The sequence below is a fragment of the Cydia amplana genome, chromosome 1 (genome assembly GCF_948474715.1).
Source record: "Cydia amplana chromosome 1, ilCydAmpl1.1, whole genome shotgun sequence".
NCBI lineage: Eukaryota > Metazoa > Arthropoda > Insecta > Lepidoptera > Tortricidae > Cydia > Cydia amplana.
This window is the reverse complement of record NC_086069.1, coordinates 4,286,162-4,303,543: the sequence shown is the minus strand read 5'-3', so window position 1 is coordinate 4,303,543 and position 17,382 is coordinate 4,286,162. Positions and strand designations below refer to the sequence as shown.

Below are 17,382 nucleotides of genomic sequence, written 5' to 3'. Positions count from 1 at the left end.
AAATGGCCAGTGTAAATAATTACTTATGTCGATAGTTTTATGTTTGTATTATTTATTATCTTTTTCTGCGCCTATGTTCGGATCGAGCTGCACTGGGTTTAGACTTGTCCTTGTATTTCGTATCTTCTGAAATAAAATTAAATTACCATTTAGGCGGGCATGGCACAAAATAATTTAGTGTGAAATAGTTGATGAGCGGTGGATTGAGAAAGTCTGTAAAACGTGTTCCTATGTAGTATGTATTTTCTATATATTGTGAAGTCGCCTTACAGTAAACCGTTCATGTAGCACCTACAGCCGACGACTAATAGCCGACATAAACTCTCGCGCGAGCCACGAGACGAGCCGCGAGCCGAGCCACGAGACGAGAGTGTAAGCGGTGGGCTCGCGGCTCGTCTCGTAGCTCGCAAGCTCGTCGAGCTAATATAAACACTAACGGCACGGCATAAGGTTTATAACCGAATGACAAGCCGAACGCGAGTGTAAGCGGTGGACTCGCGTCTCGTGGCGCGGCTCGCGGCTCGTCTCGTGGCTCGCACGAGAGTCTAAATTGGCTATAACAACTAACCTCGCTCGCGTTCCTTGTGTCGACGGCGCTCGCGGTCCCGGTCCCGGTGCCGGTCGCACGAGCCACGCGACTCGGGCGACGAGCGACGCGTGGGGGGCGCGCGAGCCTGCCCCGGCTCGTTCCACCACCACGGGGGCGGCGCGGGCGCTGATGCGCGCGCTCGGACAGGCGACCCACCCACGTAACCAGGTGCCACCATCTGTTTTGTTAAGAAAAAACCCTTATCGAGGCAGAGATGATTTGACGACCACATACTACTAGTAAACTAGTACCTTTATAATCGATGAGTAAATTCAATGAGATAGACCTGTTAGCCCAGCTACAGCAAAACTAATTTACAATAGGCATTTAACTAACGTTATAAACGCAACGTGTCATACCGTACTTATCGAAAAATTGACGGACAGGTACAATGTAGGTACCTATGTCTAATTGACTATCACTGAATGTTACTTTAACAGCGTATGCTTATAAGCGCCCTTAGCGCCAGGGCATAAGAAGGTACCGCAACAAATAAGTACCGGCGGGGGGTATGCGGGCTGGCAGTAGGCGGCGGACGGCGCAGCGCCCTCGCCCTCTGCGCACACCGGAGGCGAGAGCACGGGTCCTGAGGCTGCCGGCGTGGCCAACTGCATCACAAATAACATTTCAACTGGTATTTATTTGTCGTATTGCTTTTCAGTCACTATAAGTAAAGATAAAGTCTACGACAAATTGCGCCATTTATGTCTACGCTCAAATTCGGACCAAATTTATTTTTAAATTTTACTCATGTCAAATTAAAGTTAGAGGTTTCAAATAGTAATAAGCCGCTCTAAATATTTCTAACCTGGTCTGTCTTTATGGTTGTCTCTGTAACAAAATTTTATAGAGAAGTATTGTAGCGAACTTTCAGATCCTGTACCTACCAAATTTAATGTAGTACCTACCTGCAAGCAGTGGTAATTTTCTTAAAAAGACCGTAGAAGCCAAGCCAACGACAGTATTTATTTCAAAGGGCCCATCATTAGGTAATGACAGCCTACCTTCTGCTTGAGGCTGTTGAAGTCATTACTCATCTCGCGGTACCGCTGTAAGCACTCCTGCCACATGGTGGCCATCTCTGCCATCTCCGACCGTTGTTTGTTGATCTCCTCCTGAATACATTGGTATTCATTCAAGTTAATAGTGTGAAATGTATTTCTATTTGTTTAGAAATAAGGCAGGTGACACGCCGAAGTATAGGTGAATTGATGAAGATTTAAGTACTTTATTAACATGATTAAAGTTGATAAAAAAACGGGATTCTGCTTAGGTTAAAATGTACCTTAAGAAATTTGAGGACGGAATAAATAACGTAACGTAATGGACCCTATAATGGACGTGGAACCGGTAATGGGACATAAAACCACAAATCCTCTAAAATAAGTATGTAAAAGTAGTTTATAAACACTGGCAATATTTTACCATAAATAAGAGTCATAGAGCTGTTTAAGTTTGACTTTTTATTAATTTCGGTTAATTTTTAAGAAATTGGCGCCAACCCAAAAGTTGTCGTGTCACTGGAAAAAATAACCAGTAAGAATTCTTAACAACTTCGCTAAGAGAGGTGAGTTCATATATTAAATTGTAATTAATTATTACTTGGTGTAAACTAGAATGTGTTTTGTTAATTGCATTTACCATGAGATAAGGTATACAGCACATTATGTTGTGACTCTAGAGATGTATAAAAAATAGTAGTAGTTTGCCCAATCCCATTATAGGAGCTGTAAAACTGCATACCTCCTATGATGGGATAATTTACATAATGATGCTTGCCATGGCGTAATTTCATGTTTAAACAATACAGAAGTATAATGTAGTTACTCGTACGAACTATGTCAGGAGGTCTTCTCGGACTTCGGATAAATTAATATCGTTTTTACAAAATTTTATTTAACTTGCCCTGTTAATTTGTATACAGGGTGGATTTTCTTTTTGGGTCAGTGAGGGTAGCTACCAGATCCCGTGCTGCGACGAGAAAACGGTCTTAGAAAACCTTCCCTCGATTTCAAATTAATGAAGATTGGCTTTTACAGATTTTGGAAAAAACATACAGGGTGCGAGAAAAAGGTAATTTTTGACAATCTTTTTTTTGATGCCAATCGATCCCATTCCTATTGAGGATCAAAAGCTTGTATGGAGCTAAAAAAAATTCCGGCTAGAAAAGCCACAAATCGAGGAAAACTTTTCCCATACAATTTGTATGAAAATCAAAACTTTTATTTTTACATGCTATTTTTCTATGACAATTGATTCCATTCTTATCTAGTATCAATAGTTTCTTTGGGGTCAACTTACGATAATGTACTAAAAAGCCACAAATTAATAAAAACTTTTTCCATTGACCCCAAAAAAACTATTGATACTGGATAGGAATGGAATCGATTGGCATACAAAAATAGCATGTGAAAAATATAAGTTTTCATTTTCATACAAATTGTATGGGAAATGTTTTCCTCGATTTGTGGCTTTTCTAGCCGGAATTTTTTTTTGTTCCATACAAGCTTTTGATCCTCAATAGGAATGGGATCGATTGGCATCAAAAAAAAAGTTTGTCAAAAATTACCTTTTCCTCGCACCCTGTATGTTTTTTCCAAAATCTGTAAAAGCCAATCTTCATTAATTTGAAATCGAGGGAAGGTCTTCTAAGACCGTTTTCTCGTAGCAGCACGGGATCTGGTAGCTGCCCTCACTGACCCAAAAAGAAAATCCATCCTGTATTAGTTAGTGTGGTTCAAATCTTGGAAATGGCATTTGAGCCACTTTCGGATTTCCGATTGAGTTGAAATTTTGGATACGTATGCAAATCGGATGACAATGCAATCGGGTGACAAAAATGACTAATAACTAGTTTTTTGCCAAAAACTTATTCCCTATTCCAATATCTTATACTGATAGGGTATGCCCATTATAGGGGGCCCATTACTGGATCCACGTCCATTACCGGGGTTCCATTACTGGAGCTTTGGTGTCCATGACTGGAGAAAAAAACCATACTTTTAATTTATTAATTATGTGGAAACTAACTGCAGTATCTTTGATACAACACGCCTGAAACATGAAAGAAGGATAGGATATTCATCTTTTAACAAGCTAAGCGGTAGAACTTTTACATGTATCAGGGAAATATCACAAATACTCAAAATTTCCTCTTAAATGTCCCATGACTGGTGCCGTTACTATAGTTATTTTTATCCTGTTAGGATGTGCAAAGCCTTGGTTAGGCTACTGCTCGCCCCTTAGAAGTATGATCAAAGGAGCCTAGCCTTTCACAGGTTCCACAAATATTGCATGATCCGGTCGGCCACTAGGTTATGGCGTCTGACGCGAATGCAGAAGATACAATTCCATCCCAGCCCTGAGTTCTGGCGGCCTTGATCTGTTTTTGTAACTTATGGTAGCTTTTCTATGGTGGTTATTAAACCAGGGTTCAGGAGGGAGAGGCTATTGCTCAAGCCTCGCAAGTCGATATACGCTCTCGACTTGCCTACCTAAATTCCTAATACTGAGCATACCGTGGTCTGTATGAGCCTCGCGTCCGTGTCGCCGACGTCCCGCGCCACGGTCTCGTAGCGGCGCATGCACTCGCGCCACAACCGGAGTTGAGCGGCCGCAGAGTCGCGGGCATTGTTCGCAGCCGATTCCTAACCAAACCATTATTGTAAATACTAAACTATTTCTACATTAATCTTGGCCGAGCAATAAAATCTATTCTAATCTAGTAAAATATTATGCACCAGTCCAATTTCCCTTAATGCTCCGTGTCCATGCTCAACACATTTCACCTCGTTAGATTTTTAAAAAACATTGTAGGCATTTGTGATGCGTTTAAAATATTCAGGACGCATAATCATAACAGATCTTGAATTCTTGAATTATCATTGAAATAATGACTTGTGAAAAATATATTTAAGTAGGGTAGACCGGGGACAATTGAACCATTTTTTGGATAATGGTTAGGAACCAAAATGTATAGGAGGTGAACCAAAACTGTACGTACATATGAAATAGTAGGTTATTGATTTACGTATTTTTGAGGGTAATTGTTAATAAACGGTAAGAGTATGGTAGATAATCCCGTTTTTCGTCAATGATTCCTTGTGGTACAATTGACCCTTAGTGCGGGTCAATAGTACCAAAAATTCGAACGTAAATAAAACCCAAATAATATGCTTATTATATAAAGATTTATTATTTTAGAGCTTTACTGTAATCAATACTTTCAGTAACATCACTCTTAAGTAGGAAATATTTAATAACACTAATTGAGATCAGTGGTCACTTTGAACTCACATTACTATTAATATATCTCACTAACTAACAATAATATAGTTTAACGATCAAAACCCCAGCCACATATTGCTCACAGTATTCTAATTTGACAACAATTTATACTAAAAACTAACAAAATAACGATTTATTCAACAATCATACTTTCTATATAGTTACTATTGCCCCCTGTTACAATCAACCCCACAAAAAAATAAATCTAATTTTTTGACCATTAATAATCGACTGCGTTGTAAAGTATATATCATATATACTTTACAACATGGGTCAATTCATAACAGTCAAAATTGACTTTTAGCTGCGTTAGTGCGTGCGTGCGTTATGACAAGTCACACCGCTTACTTGAGGTTTTTTTTTTCCACCTCATAAAAAAGGTACGTCTAAGTGTCTGATGAGCGAATGCTCTCTAAGGAATCTTAAACTAACATATCTCATTGTAAGATAATCGCTACTCACAATTATGACAAGTGTAACTCAATTCCTGGTCAGTACACTCTTCATGGGCCCACAATTGACAGTTATCACATTGCACCCATGTTTCATTGGATCTGCTTTTGCTATAAGGCTCACCACAGACTAGGCAATAGTATTCTTCTACAGAATCCTGCGCCATATTTCATAATTAAAAGAAAAAAAAAACAACTAAAAATAGTAAGGGGTCGTTTGTACCGCGGTGTCAATAGTAACGGTACAATTGTCCCCGGTTCACATGGTACTAATGCCCCCGAACACCCAAAATTATATAAAGTACTGATATTTCGATTACTTTACCTAACTCATCCCCATACTGTGCCACAAAACAAACTTTGATAACTATCTAATCATAATCAAATACTAATCAAACTCTAGGATTATTTAGTTTTGAATAATATGACAAAACATTTCTCGTAAATACTTACTTTGATCGCTCGAAAACAAAAATGGTCTCCTAGCACCTCCGTTCCGCGTCGCAGCAAGCGGCCGACTAGTGAGTGGGTCCAGACAAGTATTGGGCTCCATCGTGTATACCCACATACACATATTTCGTTGTAATTGTGAAGATAATAACGATGGTACTATTGCCCCGTGGTACTATTGCCCCCGGTCTACCCTAAGTAGGTACTTAAGTAGCTAATATTAAAATTATCATAGGCAGTAATCAATAAGTACATACCTACCTAGCCACTACCTAGTCATTAATTTCATTGACGTTTTCTCAGTTAAATTCACAAGTCGGTTATTTTATTTTGAAGGACGGATAAATATTTTCGTTGCTGAACTGAATAACACATGAAATAGTTACAGTTACAGCTTTCTCCCCCGATGTTTGTGAATAGCTCTTAAAGCATCGCATCAACTCCTTCCATAAGTTCATCATCTTGTCCATGGCTTCCCTTTGCTCCATAATTTCTTGCTGCAATTGTAATTAGAACCAATATTATGTAACAAGTAACTAAAAGTAACTAAGTCAAAGTTCAATTATATGTCCAACAATTGGAGTAAGATCAGTTTACCAACCTTTACTAATCTTAAATAGTTGCTTCGGGCACTGGCGGTACTCTCACCATCCGCAACACTAAGCCCAGAATCCCTTTCTCTTTCAGAAGACCGTTCTTTAAATTCCTCGTCCCTCGATGTAACAGAAGCTCTTTCAAATCTCTCCAAATTTTTCTTAATTCGGCGATCTCTGCTTTCTTTATACATGTGGTAGTTGCGATCGCGAGTAACAATCGGCTTGTCTTCGTAATACTTATCCCGTCTTTCCATTTCTTCGCACCTCTTTCGGTATCTGTCGTCATATCGTCTTTCGTCATTGCACCTATCTCTATGATTGTCACTCCTTGTAGTTCTGTGTTGTCTGTCGTCCTCCGCGTAAGAGTTCCGGTGGACATCATAGCTCCTACTGGTTTGGTTGTAGAGTCTTTTCTTTTCATCTTCATAGGTTCTTTCTCTATTTGGTTCAATAACTCGATCGTAGTCTCTATTGAGTTCTATATCGCGATCATATTCTCTATCATCTCTACGATAGTCACATTCTCTAAGGGGATCCCGGTTGGGGTGGTGTCCCCTGTACCCCGTGTAAGATTGGTTGAGAACGCTCCTGGTTGGAGAAGGTCTGGGAGCATATTCACGTCGTCTATCGTCTGCCAAGGTGTGCATCTTTGATCCGCTAATATTAAGTTTGCTGGTGTACTGTTCTCTATGCCGTTGCTGTTCTCTGAGAGTGTTTTCTTTGTCATAGGGGACGCAGTAGGAACTTCTGCCCCTGGCTTGTGCTAGCTGCGAGTGAGACGTGGCAACGTTGTCTCGACTACGAATTCGTCCGCTATTGTCCTCCTGGCTTCGGGCTAATGACAAGGGTATATTGCCTTGCGAATTTTCATGACTGGTCAATTTCACGGGGTGGTGGTCGACATCGTTACAGGTTTGTCTCGATACGCCTTCACATTGCAGTGACTTGTGGCTTAGCGAACGTTGCTGCAACATGTCGAAGAGTTCATTCTAGTATTCTACTTTATCTAACTAGGTACCTAATTAAATGAAGTAGGATTTAACTCACGATATCTTTGTTAGGTTTTTCAGTCTTAGTGTTGAGCGTAATAGCGCATAATTTAGCGAAAGTTTCAATCAAAGCATTTTGATCAATAGCTGGTGCTGGATTGACAATTTTTGGGGGCCTGTCGATAAAAAAAAAAAAGTATAGTCGAATTATTCCTATTTGCATTATTTGACACATGTCACTGACAACAGCAATAGAACGTAAAATGTCTTGCACGTCGAAATCACAGATGAAGACAATTACACTGCGAACGTTTACGTTCTACGTCTTTTTTTTTAATTTAGGGTTGGCCGGACACCACCGTTATGAATCGGTAGTCGTCTAAGTAAATCGATATATTTTTTTTATTTTAGGTAGCAACAAAGCCTTATTAAATTTATTATATTTTCTTATTATTATTTATTAACCATATAATTCTAGCTTTATTTAAATCTCAAATAAAAATTCATTAAACGTCACAATTCGATACCTCAGTCTAGGTGCCATCCAATCGTAATCGCTTGCTGTGACAATCGATTTGAGTTAGTTACATCTCTATAAACGTCAGTCTTAATGTGTCAAATAATGCAAATAGGAATAATCCAACTATAGAGAATCTAATAGTAGTTTATGTCATAAACACAAATCACTCAAACGCCAAGTTCCAGCGGGCTCAGCACGCTTCCATTTTTATCGACTATCACTATGCCCGTCACTTTCGCACTTACCCACTTGTTAGAACGTGACAGGTATATACAGGTAACATGGTGATAAACGATAAAAATGCGACCGTGCTGCTAGGGCAGGGCGCAAGGGAGCTAATTTAAACCTTACTCGAAAGTGTGAAGGTTACTTGACATTTGACAGCGTCCGCCATAACACCTATTATAGTTGTCCTTACCGCAATGGGCTCGACTAGTAACGACGACTTTAGGTGTTGTTGGCAGTCAAAAGGTTAAAACACAATTTTAAGGTCTTAGATAGGTATTGAATGCATAATGCCATGGTCATACATAATAGACAATAAAATAATATGCGGAAACAAAAAGTCATAGGTAATTGTATAAGCATTTCGAAAACCATCATCGTTCGTGGTATGCAATCATATGAAATCGCGTCACGTGCATCATAGATACGTGGTAGAAGTACCTATCCCATAGTCGATTGGGTTATATGTAAGTAATTGTCTAGAATGTTTAGTATCACCCACTACTACATAATTTTGGTACCGAGCAATGACAGATTTAGAGTCTGCAAGAGGTAAGTATGTATTGTAGACGCAGTAAGTATTGACGAGGTTTTCGCTTGCAGTGTGATGACCAGAGCTCGGCGGGACATGTCTCACGTCAAATTATAAGGTAAATAGCTCACCCCCCCCCCCCCCCCCCCGAGCTCTGGTGGTGACGTTCTCGTGCGACTCCCGCCTCCAGAGTCTGCATGGCACCAGCGTGACGTTGCTCAGGCACCTACTTGTCAAGTTCCTTAGGCGACTCGTCACGGCGCCGGTGGTGGCGGTGGTCCCGGTCCCGATGTTCCCGGCGGTCCCGTTGGTCGCGCAGGCGGGGTTCCCACTCACTCGGGGACGGTGGTCGCGCGCGACCCCCGCGTTCGCGGTCTTCATGGCGACGAGCATGACGGTGCCTGGTACCGAAGTAAGCAATGATGATTTTTAGGGTTCCGTACCCAAAGGGTAAAAACGGGACCCTAATACTAAGACTCCGCTGTCCGTCCGTCCGTCCGTCCGTCCGTCCGTCTGTCACCAGGCTGTATCTCACGAACCGTGATAGCTACAGTTGAAATTTTCACAGATGATGTATTTCTGTTGCCGCTATAACAACAAATACTAAAAAAAGAATAAAATAAAGATTTAAGTGGGGCTCCCATACAACAAACGTGATTTTTGACCGAAGTTAAGCAACGTCGGGCGGGGTCAGTACTTGGATGGGTGACCGTTTCTTTGCTTGTTTTGCTCTATATTTTGTTGATGGTGCGGAACCCTCCGTGCGCGAGTCCGACTCGCACTTGGCCGGTTTTTTTGAGACATTTGATTTAGCTTCACATTTCTTGTTAAATTAAGATTTTCGTTACATTAAATATACCCTTGTAGCAGTTGTTACATTATGGTATCAAGCTTTAATCGTCTTTTATTTTTATCGCTATTATTTGAATAGTCCTTGTTACGTTTTCCAGTAAGTTCAGTTCCAGTCACTCTAAAACAATCCGCGCGCCAGCTAGTGAGTGCTGGCAAAGCTACAGCAACGACAATAGTGCATAGTGGGGATAATCAAGAGCATACTTCTTCTTATCCCTTTTGATAGCTTCTTCTAGGAAGGCGTAGATGAAGGAGCCCTGATCATGCGGCACCGACTCGAAAGTACCGTCGCCGTCCTAAATTAAACAAGTGGGTCACTTAAATCTCATTAAGATAGTATTTATATCACCGAAAAAATAATGCAAGACTTTAAAATAAATAAACATGAATGAAAAGTGTCTAAGAAGGACCCTTAGGTAGGCCAAACGGATTTTACATAGACAGCAAAGAAGAATTTGTCTAAAATTCTAATTGATATATGGGTAACATTACCTACACTCAGAGAGGGACTTAGGGTTCCACTGGTTCCAGTCATTTGGGTCAGAGGAATGTTTCATAAATGCAATCATTCAAAGTAAGTACATAATAACTTACCCGTTGCGGCGAACCCGAACGGGGCGTGGATACAAGACCCGCCTTCAAAGCCAGTGACATATTTTCTCTTCTGCTATTGAAAAAATAAGAGCTTTTGAACACAGCACGTAGCTCTATAGGTACTTGCAAAATATCATCCTAAGTATTTTAGCTATTTAGCATGTCGGTCGCTATCAAACATTTCTGATACATATTGATTGATTCTCACTGTGAAGTCTACGAGGTGGCACAATAATCAAATTCCTTACAACACGTGAGTTAAGATATAAAGAAACATTGTCATATTGATAGGTCAAGTTAATAGGTACCTACATTTAGGTTTTTTTATCCTCAAAATCCTAGTTAATATTACCTATTAATTACCTACCGGAGGGGCTACGCTTACGTTATTCTCTGTGTCCTCAGTAAAGCAACGGTAGGTTTAAGATTACTTTAAAGCTTAACTGATCAAGTGAAATACTGCACGTAGGTATTCGAATAAAATTACAACATGGTAGGAAAACTTACGAGGGACGTCGGTGGCGACGCGGCGAACTCTGAGACTGGAGTGACGGGTTACTGTCGGCGGTCCTGATCATAAGTACGAATCATTTGTAAACCTCACCGATAGAAAATAAAACACGTAGATAATTAATTTGTGTCACCTCTCATCGTGGCTCGGAAAAGCATCAGTTTTCGAAGGAACAGTTTCTTGTAGACTGGCTTTAGCTGAAACGACACGAAGTTGACCCTGCTTTGGGAGCATGATTACGGTTAGTGTAACGTAATTGAATGCCTCAGAGTTCATAGATAGAAAGAGGTAGAGTCACTTAAGGTGCAGTGAGTTCAGGTCCTTCTCCGAATGCAGCTCGCGGAACACCTTAAGAGCCAACAGGAGTGGTCATTTCTCCATACAAACGTACTCGACTGTTTCCTCCGTGGGTTTTGAAGTTAGAGCAATGATTTTTTCAACACAGATTAATATTGTCAATATCTGTGTCGGACCGTTTTGCTTTTTTTGATATTTTTGTTTTTTAAGGCGCTAGAGCCCTTCAAAAATGGCCAAAATGGCCTAATTGACTATGCCGCAATGAGAGGCGTACTATTCAAAACTGACATCAATTAGTCAAAAAAGCAAAACGGTCCGACACAGATAATGTCATAATCATTTAATTTCCAAATTTGGTTACGATTGGTTAAGTTTTGGAGGAGGAAACAGTCGAGTACGAAACCTCCATTTTTGAGATTTTTACGCAGGATTTTTCGCCTTGTCCTTATCGCACTAGTTTTAGGAGCCGCTTCCGTTAGCGAGACGGGTATATTTACCTAAAATATTTAAATCTTAGCTCCTGTTGGCTCTTAAAGATTCCGTCACACATCAGGCGCGTTTTCCGCGCACGGGGCGTGAGTTGCGGGCTGCGGGGCGCGGAAAACGCGCCTAGGTGTGACGGAACCTTAAGGTCGGTTGCAGCAGACTGTTTGTCACCGATCAATTTTATTGTATGGACAGTTTCATAGTTCAGTGCAGTGTGGTTCAGTGCCGAGTGACGTTGATCAGTCTGCTCATTATAGTTGGTGCAACTGATCCTTAGACATCGCACCGTTAGGGTTCCTTTCTTTTGTACCTTTTTGATACGGAATCCTAAAAACTTGACTTCATGACAAGCTGATTTCGCACGCTGACACATACCTAAGGTGTATTAGATAACTTCTAAAACGGGATAATTTTGAATAACAAATAACTTTTGGATAATATTTTTACTAAACTAGAAGAATTTACTGCTATATAACAACAGTGCAAGATATAAAAAAAAACTTGGTCAAGCAGATCTTGACAGTAGAAAAAGGCGGCAAATTTGAAAAATGTAGGCGCGAAGGGATATCGTCCCATAGAAAATTTGAATTTCGCGCCTTTTTTTACTGACAATATTGGCTTAACCAGCTTATGTACCATGTTAAAGCCCTTCGCGCACTTTATACTTACTCCAGTAACTGACAACAGGGACGCAGCTATTACGTTAGACACGGTCGTCAATATACCTATCTGTATCTCACTTCTACGTGTTGCTGCGTCCATGTCGTCAGATACCGAATAGGCAGTTACATATTTATTGATATTATCGAAATTATTTTCGCAAGTTTTCGAAGTTCCCAAATTCCCAATTACACCTTACTCACTTATCGTTGTTGTGAATGTGTGCGCGTAAACAAAAATAAATTGGTGTGTATGAAATCTGTTTAATCTCAGCGTCTTTACCTGCCTATCGTTCAATGGTGTGTTTGTTGCCAACTTGTTTAGCCAGGCGCCTATTTTACTTACGCTCAGGGCCGGATCTAGGATAGAGCGAGTGGAGCGGCCGCTCTAGGCGCCACAATGATAGGGGGGCGCCAAAATGGCAAATACTGTGAAAACAAACATCTTGAAAAAGCGGACGGGTAACTACGGAACCTAATACTGAGCATGGAGCGCCAAAACTTAATCTCGCTCTACCCTGATCGAGCACTCGGGCCGGCGCTGCTTACGCTTGTAGTACAATCACTAGCGGATCGCGCTAAGGACCTGCCTTCCTCTTCCCTTTTCTTTTTTCCACGCTTACGTTTTGTTGCATCGAACACTTGAAACAATTTCTTACTTTCACTTGCCTTACACTCCATTAAAATCTAATAAGGGACATGAAGTGTTTAACTTAACTAATATAATTTTAATGAGAAGTTACTACAATATATTAATTTACGTTAAAATGTAAACCAAACATACACGGATGAGATGGAAAATGACGGAAGTTGAATAAAGAACTTCAATAAGACGTCAGCCATGTCATTAGCTGCCAGCCTGCCAGTTCCAACTTAGAGTAGAGTCTGTGCGGAAAGAGAAGAGTGGTGGCAGAAATGGGAACTAACATTTTAAATTTTATATGGCAATCAAACCTTTGACACCTGTCTTGTAAAAAGTAAACAAACTTCTGTCATTGTATATTTGTATTAACAAAAACCGCAAGTTTTGTGTATAAAAAACACGATAAAACCGTACATAAAACCACAAGGAAAATTATATTTAACATTGTTCGGTTTTGTCAGCGGGAAGAAAACGTCTAAAAGCCGACTATCGACTTACAAAAAGTCGCGGAACGTGTTTCCGCTATTCACGGGTATTGATGTTGTATTTAACATTAAATAATTACCTATTTAATAAGCCCCCTAAGTAACTTTTCTCCGGTACATAATCGGTAAGTATATTCATTCAAAATATAGTCCGTCAACCAAATCTTGTCAGTAGCAATGTAAAGCAAACTAAAGTAGGGCAACACTCAAAGAGCAGTATTGCGTTAAGAAAAGCAGCAATGTACATCGAACAACAGATTTTTTTTTCCGCTGAGCGCGCCCTGCGTACGTCAATTCAAATTGTCACTCGCGGTTTATTGAAAAAAATTGAAACATGAACGGGCAATTTAAAAGCGATGTTAAAACAATGTTAATTAAAATGATGAACAAATTTGAAGATATCAAAAACAACTGCTTATATTCTCTTTGTTCCCTATCTATGTCTTCTAAGTTTACTAAAATAAAATCATATCAAAATGCAGATAATTAGATAGTGCATATATTTGTTATTTACAATATAATATGCCACTTGTTAATGTAAATTAGTGTACTGTTCTGGATGAATATGACATACCTGTGTAATTTTTTTGATTGGTATATATTGTACAATATACATATTAAAAATAAAACAACTGATATTTAGGTGTTTATTTAATTTAAAGGTAAATAAGATAAGGGTCACTTTTCGACTTGGTTGCGTTGTACACGTACATAAACCGCCATAGGTAAGTATTGTCTGAAAAGATACTACCTACTACGAACGCCTTATATTGGGCAAGATTTAATCCTGCAACAAACATGTATAGATTAGGTAGATATTGCGAAAGAACGGCGATATAATAATGGCTCTTAATAATGTTTAAAAGGTTTACCTTTGTAAATAGTCAACTGATTGCTGAAAATATTTGACATGTGGGCCTATGGACGGTTTCCAGGACACAATTTATGGTCTTGTTGGATAGATTTAGGCATACGTTTTAATTTTATTTATGCCTTTTAACCCTAAAACAAAAAAACTGAACATAATCTTAAAAGTTCGAAAGAGTTCTTCCAATACATGTCATAACCTCAATTTTTAGTAATGTTTACCATCAACGAGCATGATTGTACATTGTAGGCCCCTTAGCTTTGCTTAATCTTATTTAATGTATTGGTATTTAATGGTGACAGCAGAAATATCTCTTGAAACAGAAACGATTCAGAATGAAAACCAAATGAAAACAAATAAGGTGACGGCTGTTATTCACGATCCACATTCCACAGATAAAACACAGATGACACGCGTTTTGGAATTATTTGAACACAGTGTTGCTAACCCGCGATTTTTCAAATTTGCCGCCTTTTACTACTGACAAGATTTGGTTGACGGACTTTATATTCATTTTCATAAATATGCAGGTCGTTCATGATTTTTAAAATATCTGACGAATAGTCTTGATACTTGCCATTTTATGCATATTTATATGGTAGAGTCCGATTAGTACGACTTCGCATATAACAACCAACCGCTTATAGCGACGTAAGTATAGGCACTTGTTTGGTTTTAGTACGAGCTACTATGAAAGTACAACCGTTTATTACGACTCCGCTTATAACGATCGATCGCTTTTAACGACGGAAATTGGCTCAAAATCTGTCCGTCAAGTCCGGTTACAACGACGAGCGACGTAGTTTGTACAAATAAATAGTTGGTAAGAAGCTTAATCCGTCCCGCGCACCTAACTCCCCTCCCCCTTTTGCCTATACGCAGCAAGATGAAATAGTCATGTGACTTTTCGTAATCTTGCAAACTAAATAAAACCCAATTCCCATTTTTCAATTGAGCTTAAACTTCACATACATAATTATGTACATAAGTTAGGTACAATGCAATATTTTGGTAGGTACCTTCGAGCTGATCTATGGACACAGGATATGGACATAGGAACTGTGTGATAAAACAACGTCAGCTGGATTAGATACCCAAGAATTACGACTTTTTATTTTACGGGATTCGAGTAATTTGCGGATGACGAGTGGATTGACTACGCGTACCTTGAAAAGTGGCTTCTTCTAAACACACAAGTCTCTCCATTTAAGACAAAGTGTTGTAATACTAACGTACGAGGGGCGTTCAAAATATTCTCGGTATTGATATCTTACGACCTCTTCTAAAATTTCTTTCGTTACTGGCCGCTAAGGTTTATTCATTGACATTAAAAAAAAGTATAATTCGAACCGAGATGGTCTTTTGTTTTTCTGCAATTGCTGAACAAACATGAACATCATGTGCGAATTGACAATGTTAACTAAATTAGAACATCGATGCGTGATACAATTCTTGACAAAACAGGGTAAAAATCAAAAAACCATAAAAGAGGAAATGGATTGTGTTTACCGTGAGTCTGCTCCTTCTTTATCTACCATTCAAAAGTGGTCAAGCGAGTTTAAACGCGGAAGGGAGAGTATTGAAGATGACCCTAGACCTGGCCGGCCTGTAGTAGCTACTTCACAAGAAAATATTGATAAAGTGGAAAAACTTATATTGGAAGATGGTCGAGTGAAGGTAAAATCTATAGCACAAGTAACCAATCTCTCTATTGGTACCGTACATGATATTATACATGACCATCTTAATATGTCAAAAGTAAGTGCAAGATGGGTTCCGCGAATGCTGACTCGGCTTCAAAAAGACATGCGTGTAGCTTGTTGTTCCGATTTTATTGACCTGTGCGGTGAAAATCCTGATGAGGTGCTGCAAAGAATAGTTACTGGAGATGAAACCTGGGTTCATCATTATGACCCAGAGAGTAAACAAGAGTCCATGCAGTGGCACATTAAGGGTTCAGCTCATCCCAAGAAGTTCAAGGTCATCCCTTCAGCTGGCAAGGTCATGGCCACGTTATTTTGGGATTGTGAAGGAGTATTACTAATCGATTATAAAGAAAAAGGTGTAAATATCACAGGACAGTACTACGCTAACATTCTACGTCAATTAAAGGATGTAATTAAAGAAAAGAGGCGAGGAAAGTTAACCAAAGGTATTCTGCTTCTGCATGACAACGCCCCCGTCCATACTGCTCATATTGCCAAGGCAGCTATTGTTGAATGTGGGTTTAAAACTGTTACTCACCCACCGTATAGTCCGGACTTAGCCCTCAGCGACTTCTTTTTGCTCCCCAATCTTAAAAAGGATCTGCGTGGAAATAAATTTTCTGACGATGAAGCATTGAAGGCGGCAGTGGAGGAGCATTTTTACACGAAAGATAAAAAATATTTTTACGAGGGATTAAAAAAAATAATTGATCGATCTTTTAAGTGTATGAACATAGGGGGGGAGTATATTGAAAAATAAAAATATCAAACTTTTCGTACTTGTTTGTTTTCATTCTCATACCGAGAATATTTTGAACACCCCTCGTAAATAAATATTTTAAAGGAAATGTTTTTTTTCTTTGATTGTCGCATAACTATTAATAAATACAAAATGACGTAATTATTTTGGTTAAAAAAATATATTAAAATTGGCAGTTCGTTTTGTACGACGTCCGGTTAGTACGACGTAATATCAGCGGTCCCTTGGGCGTCGTTATAACTGGACTCTACATTCTTTTTCAGCATTGAGTAAAAGTACCTACGGTATCTCGTTAAAAGACCGCTATGTAGGTGATATGCAAGAATTTGTAATCTACGTGCCGGATTCAAGCACAGCACATCCAATTCAGATGAAGATAGTTCTATGAGTGTCCCACATGTGACATTGAATATTTTAATTCAGACTTCGATTACAAAGAATAAAACTTTTTCTAATAAAATATATCTTTATTTGTAAGTTCGTTTACTAGGTTCTGTTAGTTACGAAATTAAATTTCATATTTAGCAGTGACTTTTCGGCGAAGTAAAATATCGTGAGATGAGAGAACCTCCTACGCTATAAGGCCTACCTATTTATGCACTATTTTATATCCCAGATAATAAAATTAAAGTTATATTGCCTAATTTCTATCCGATCTACCCCGTTTTGTATTAAAATAACTGTTGGACTGCACAGATTAGGCAGTAAATAAGTGAGACTATCTTGTTTGGCACTAAAATGACAGTTGTATTGTGCAGATTCTTAACTACTTTTAGCAGTTTTGTCAATCGCACTGTCCTTTTTAGTATCCGAGACATAAAAACAAGAGTGTGTTTTAAAAAGAAAACTAGTGCCTGCGCTAAATCAGAGGATTGAGTTGA

The 17,382-nt window shown here is 39.3% G+C and overlaps 1 protein-coding gene across 1 annotated transcript; it reads right to left on the bottom strand.

Annotated features, from left to right (window-relative positions):
* Positions 1 to 26: 26 nt before the first annotated feature.
* LOC134656468 (uncharacterized) lies at positions 27 to 12,837 on the bottom strand. Its single transcript, XM_063515413.1, has 11 exons — positions 12,589 to 12,837; positions 9,697 to 9,788; positions 8,871 to 9,041; positions 7,422 to 7,539; positions 6,380 to 7,339; positions 6,165 to 6,275; positions 4,108 to 4,236; positions 1,587 to 1,704; positions 1,090 to 1,220; positions 569 to 767; positions 27 to 126 (listed from the first exon to the last, which is right to left on the bottom strand). Exons 1-11 carry the CDS (start codon positions 12,718 to 12,720, stop codon positions 56 to 58), a joined length of 2,232 nt encoding a protein of 743 aa, XP_063371483.1. The 5' UTR covers positions 12,721 to 12,837; the 3' UTR covers positions 27 to 55.
* Positions 12,838 to 17,382: the final 4,545 nt, after the last annotated feature.

Excerpts from the sequence above, each read along its gene's own strand:
- LOC134656468 (XM_063515413.1), bottom strand. The coding sequence starts at position 12,720 with ATGGAGTGTAAGGCAAGTGAAAGTAAGAAATTGTTTCAAGTGTTCGAT. Across the intron at positions 7,540-8,870 it reads TCGCCTAAGGAACTTGACAA|GCCCCCAAAAATTGTCAATC; the intron begins GTAGGTGCCTGA and ends TTTTATCGACAG. Across the intron at positions 1,221-1,586 it reads CCTCAAGCAGAAGGTAGGCT|TTGAAATGTTATTTGTGATG; the intron begins GTCATTACCTAA and ends AATAAATACCAG.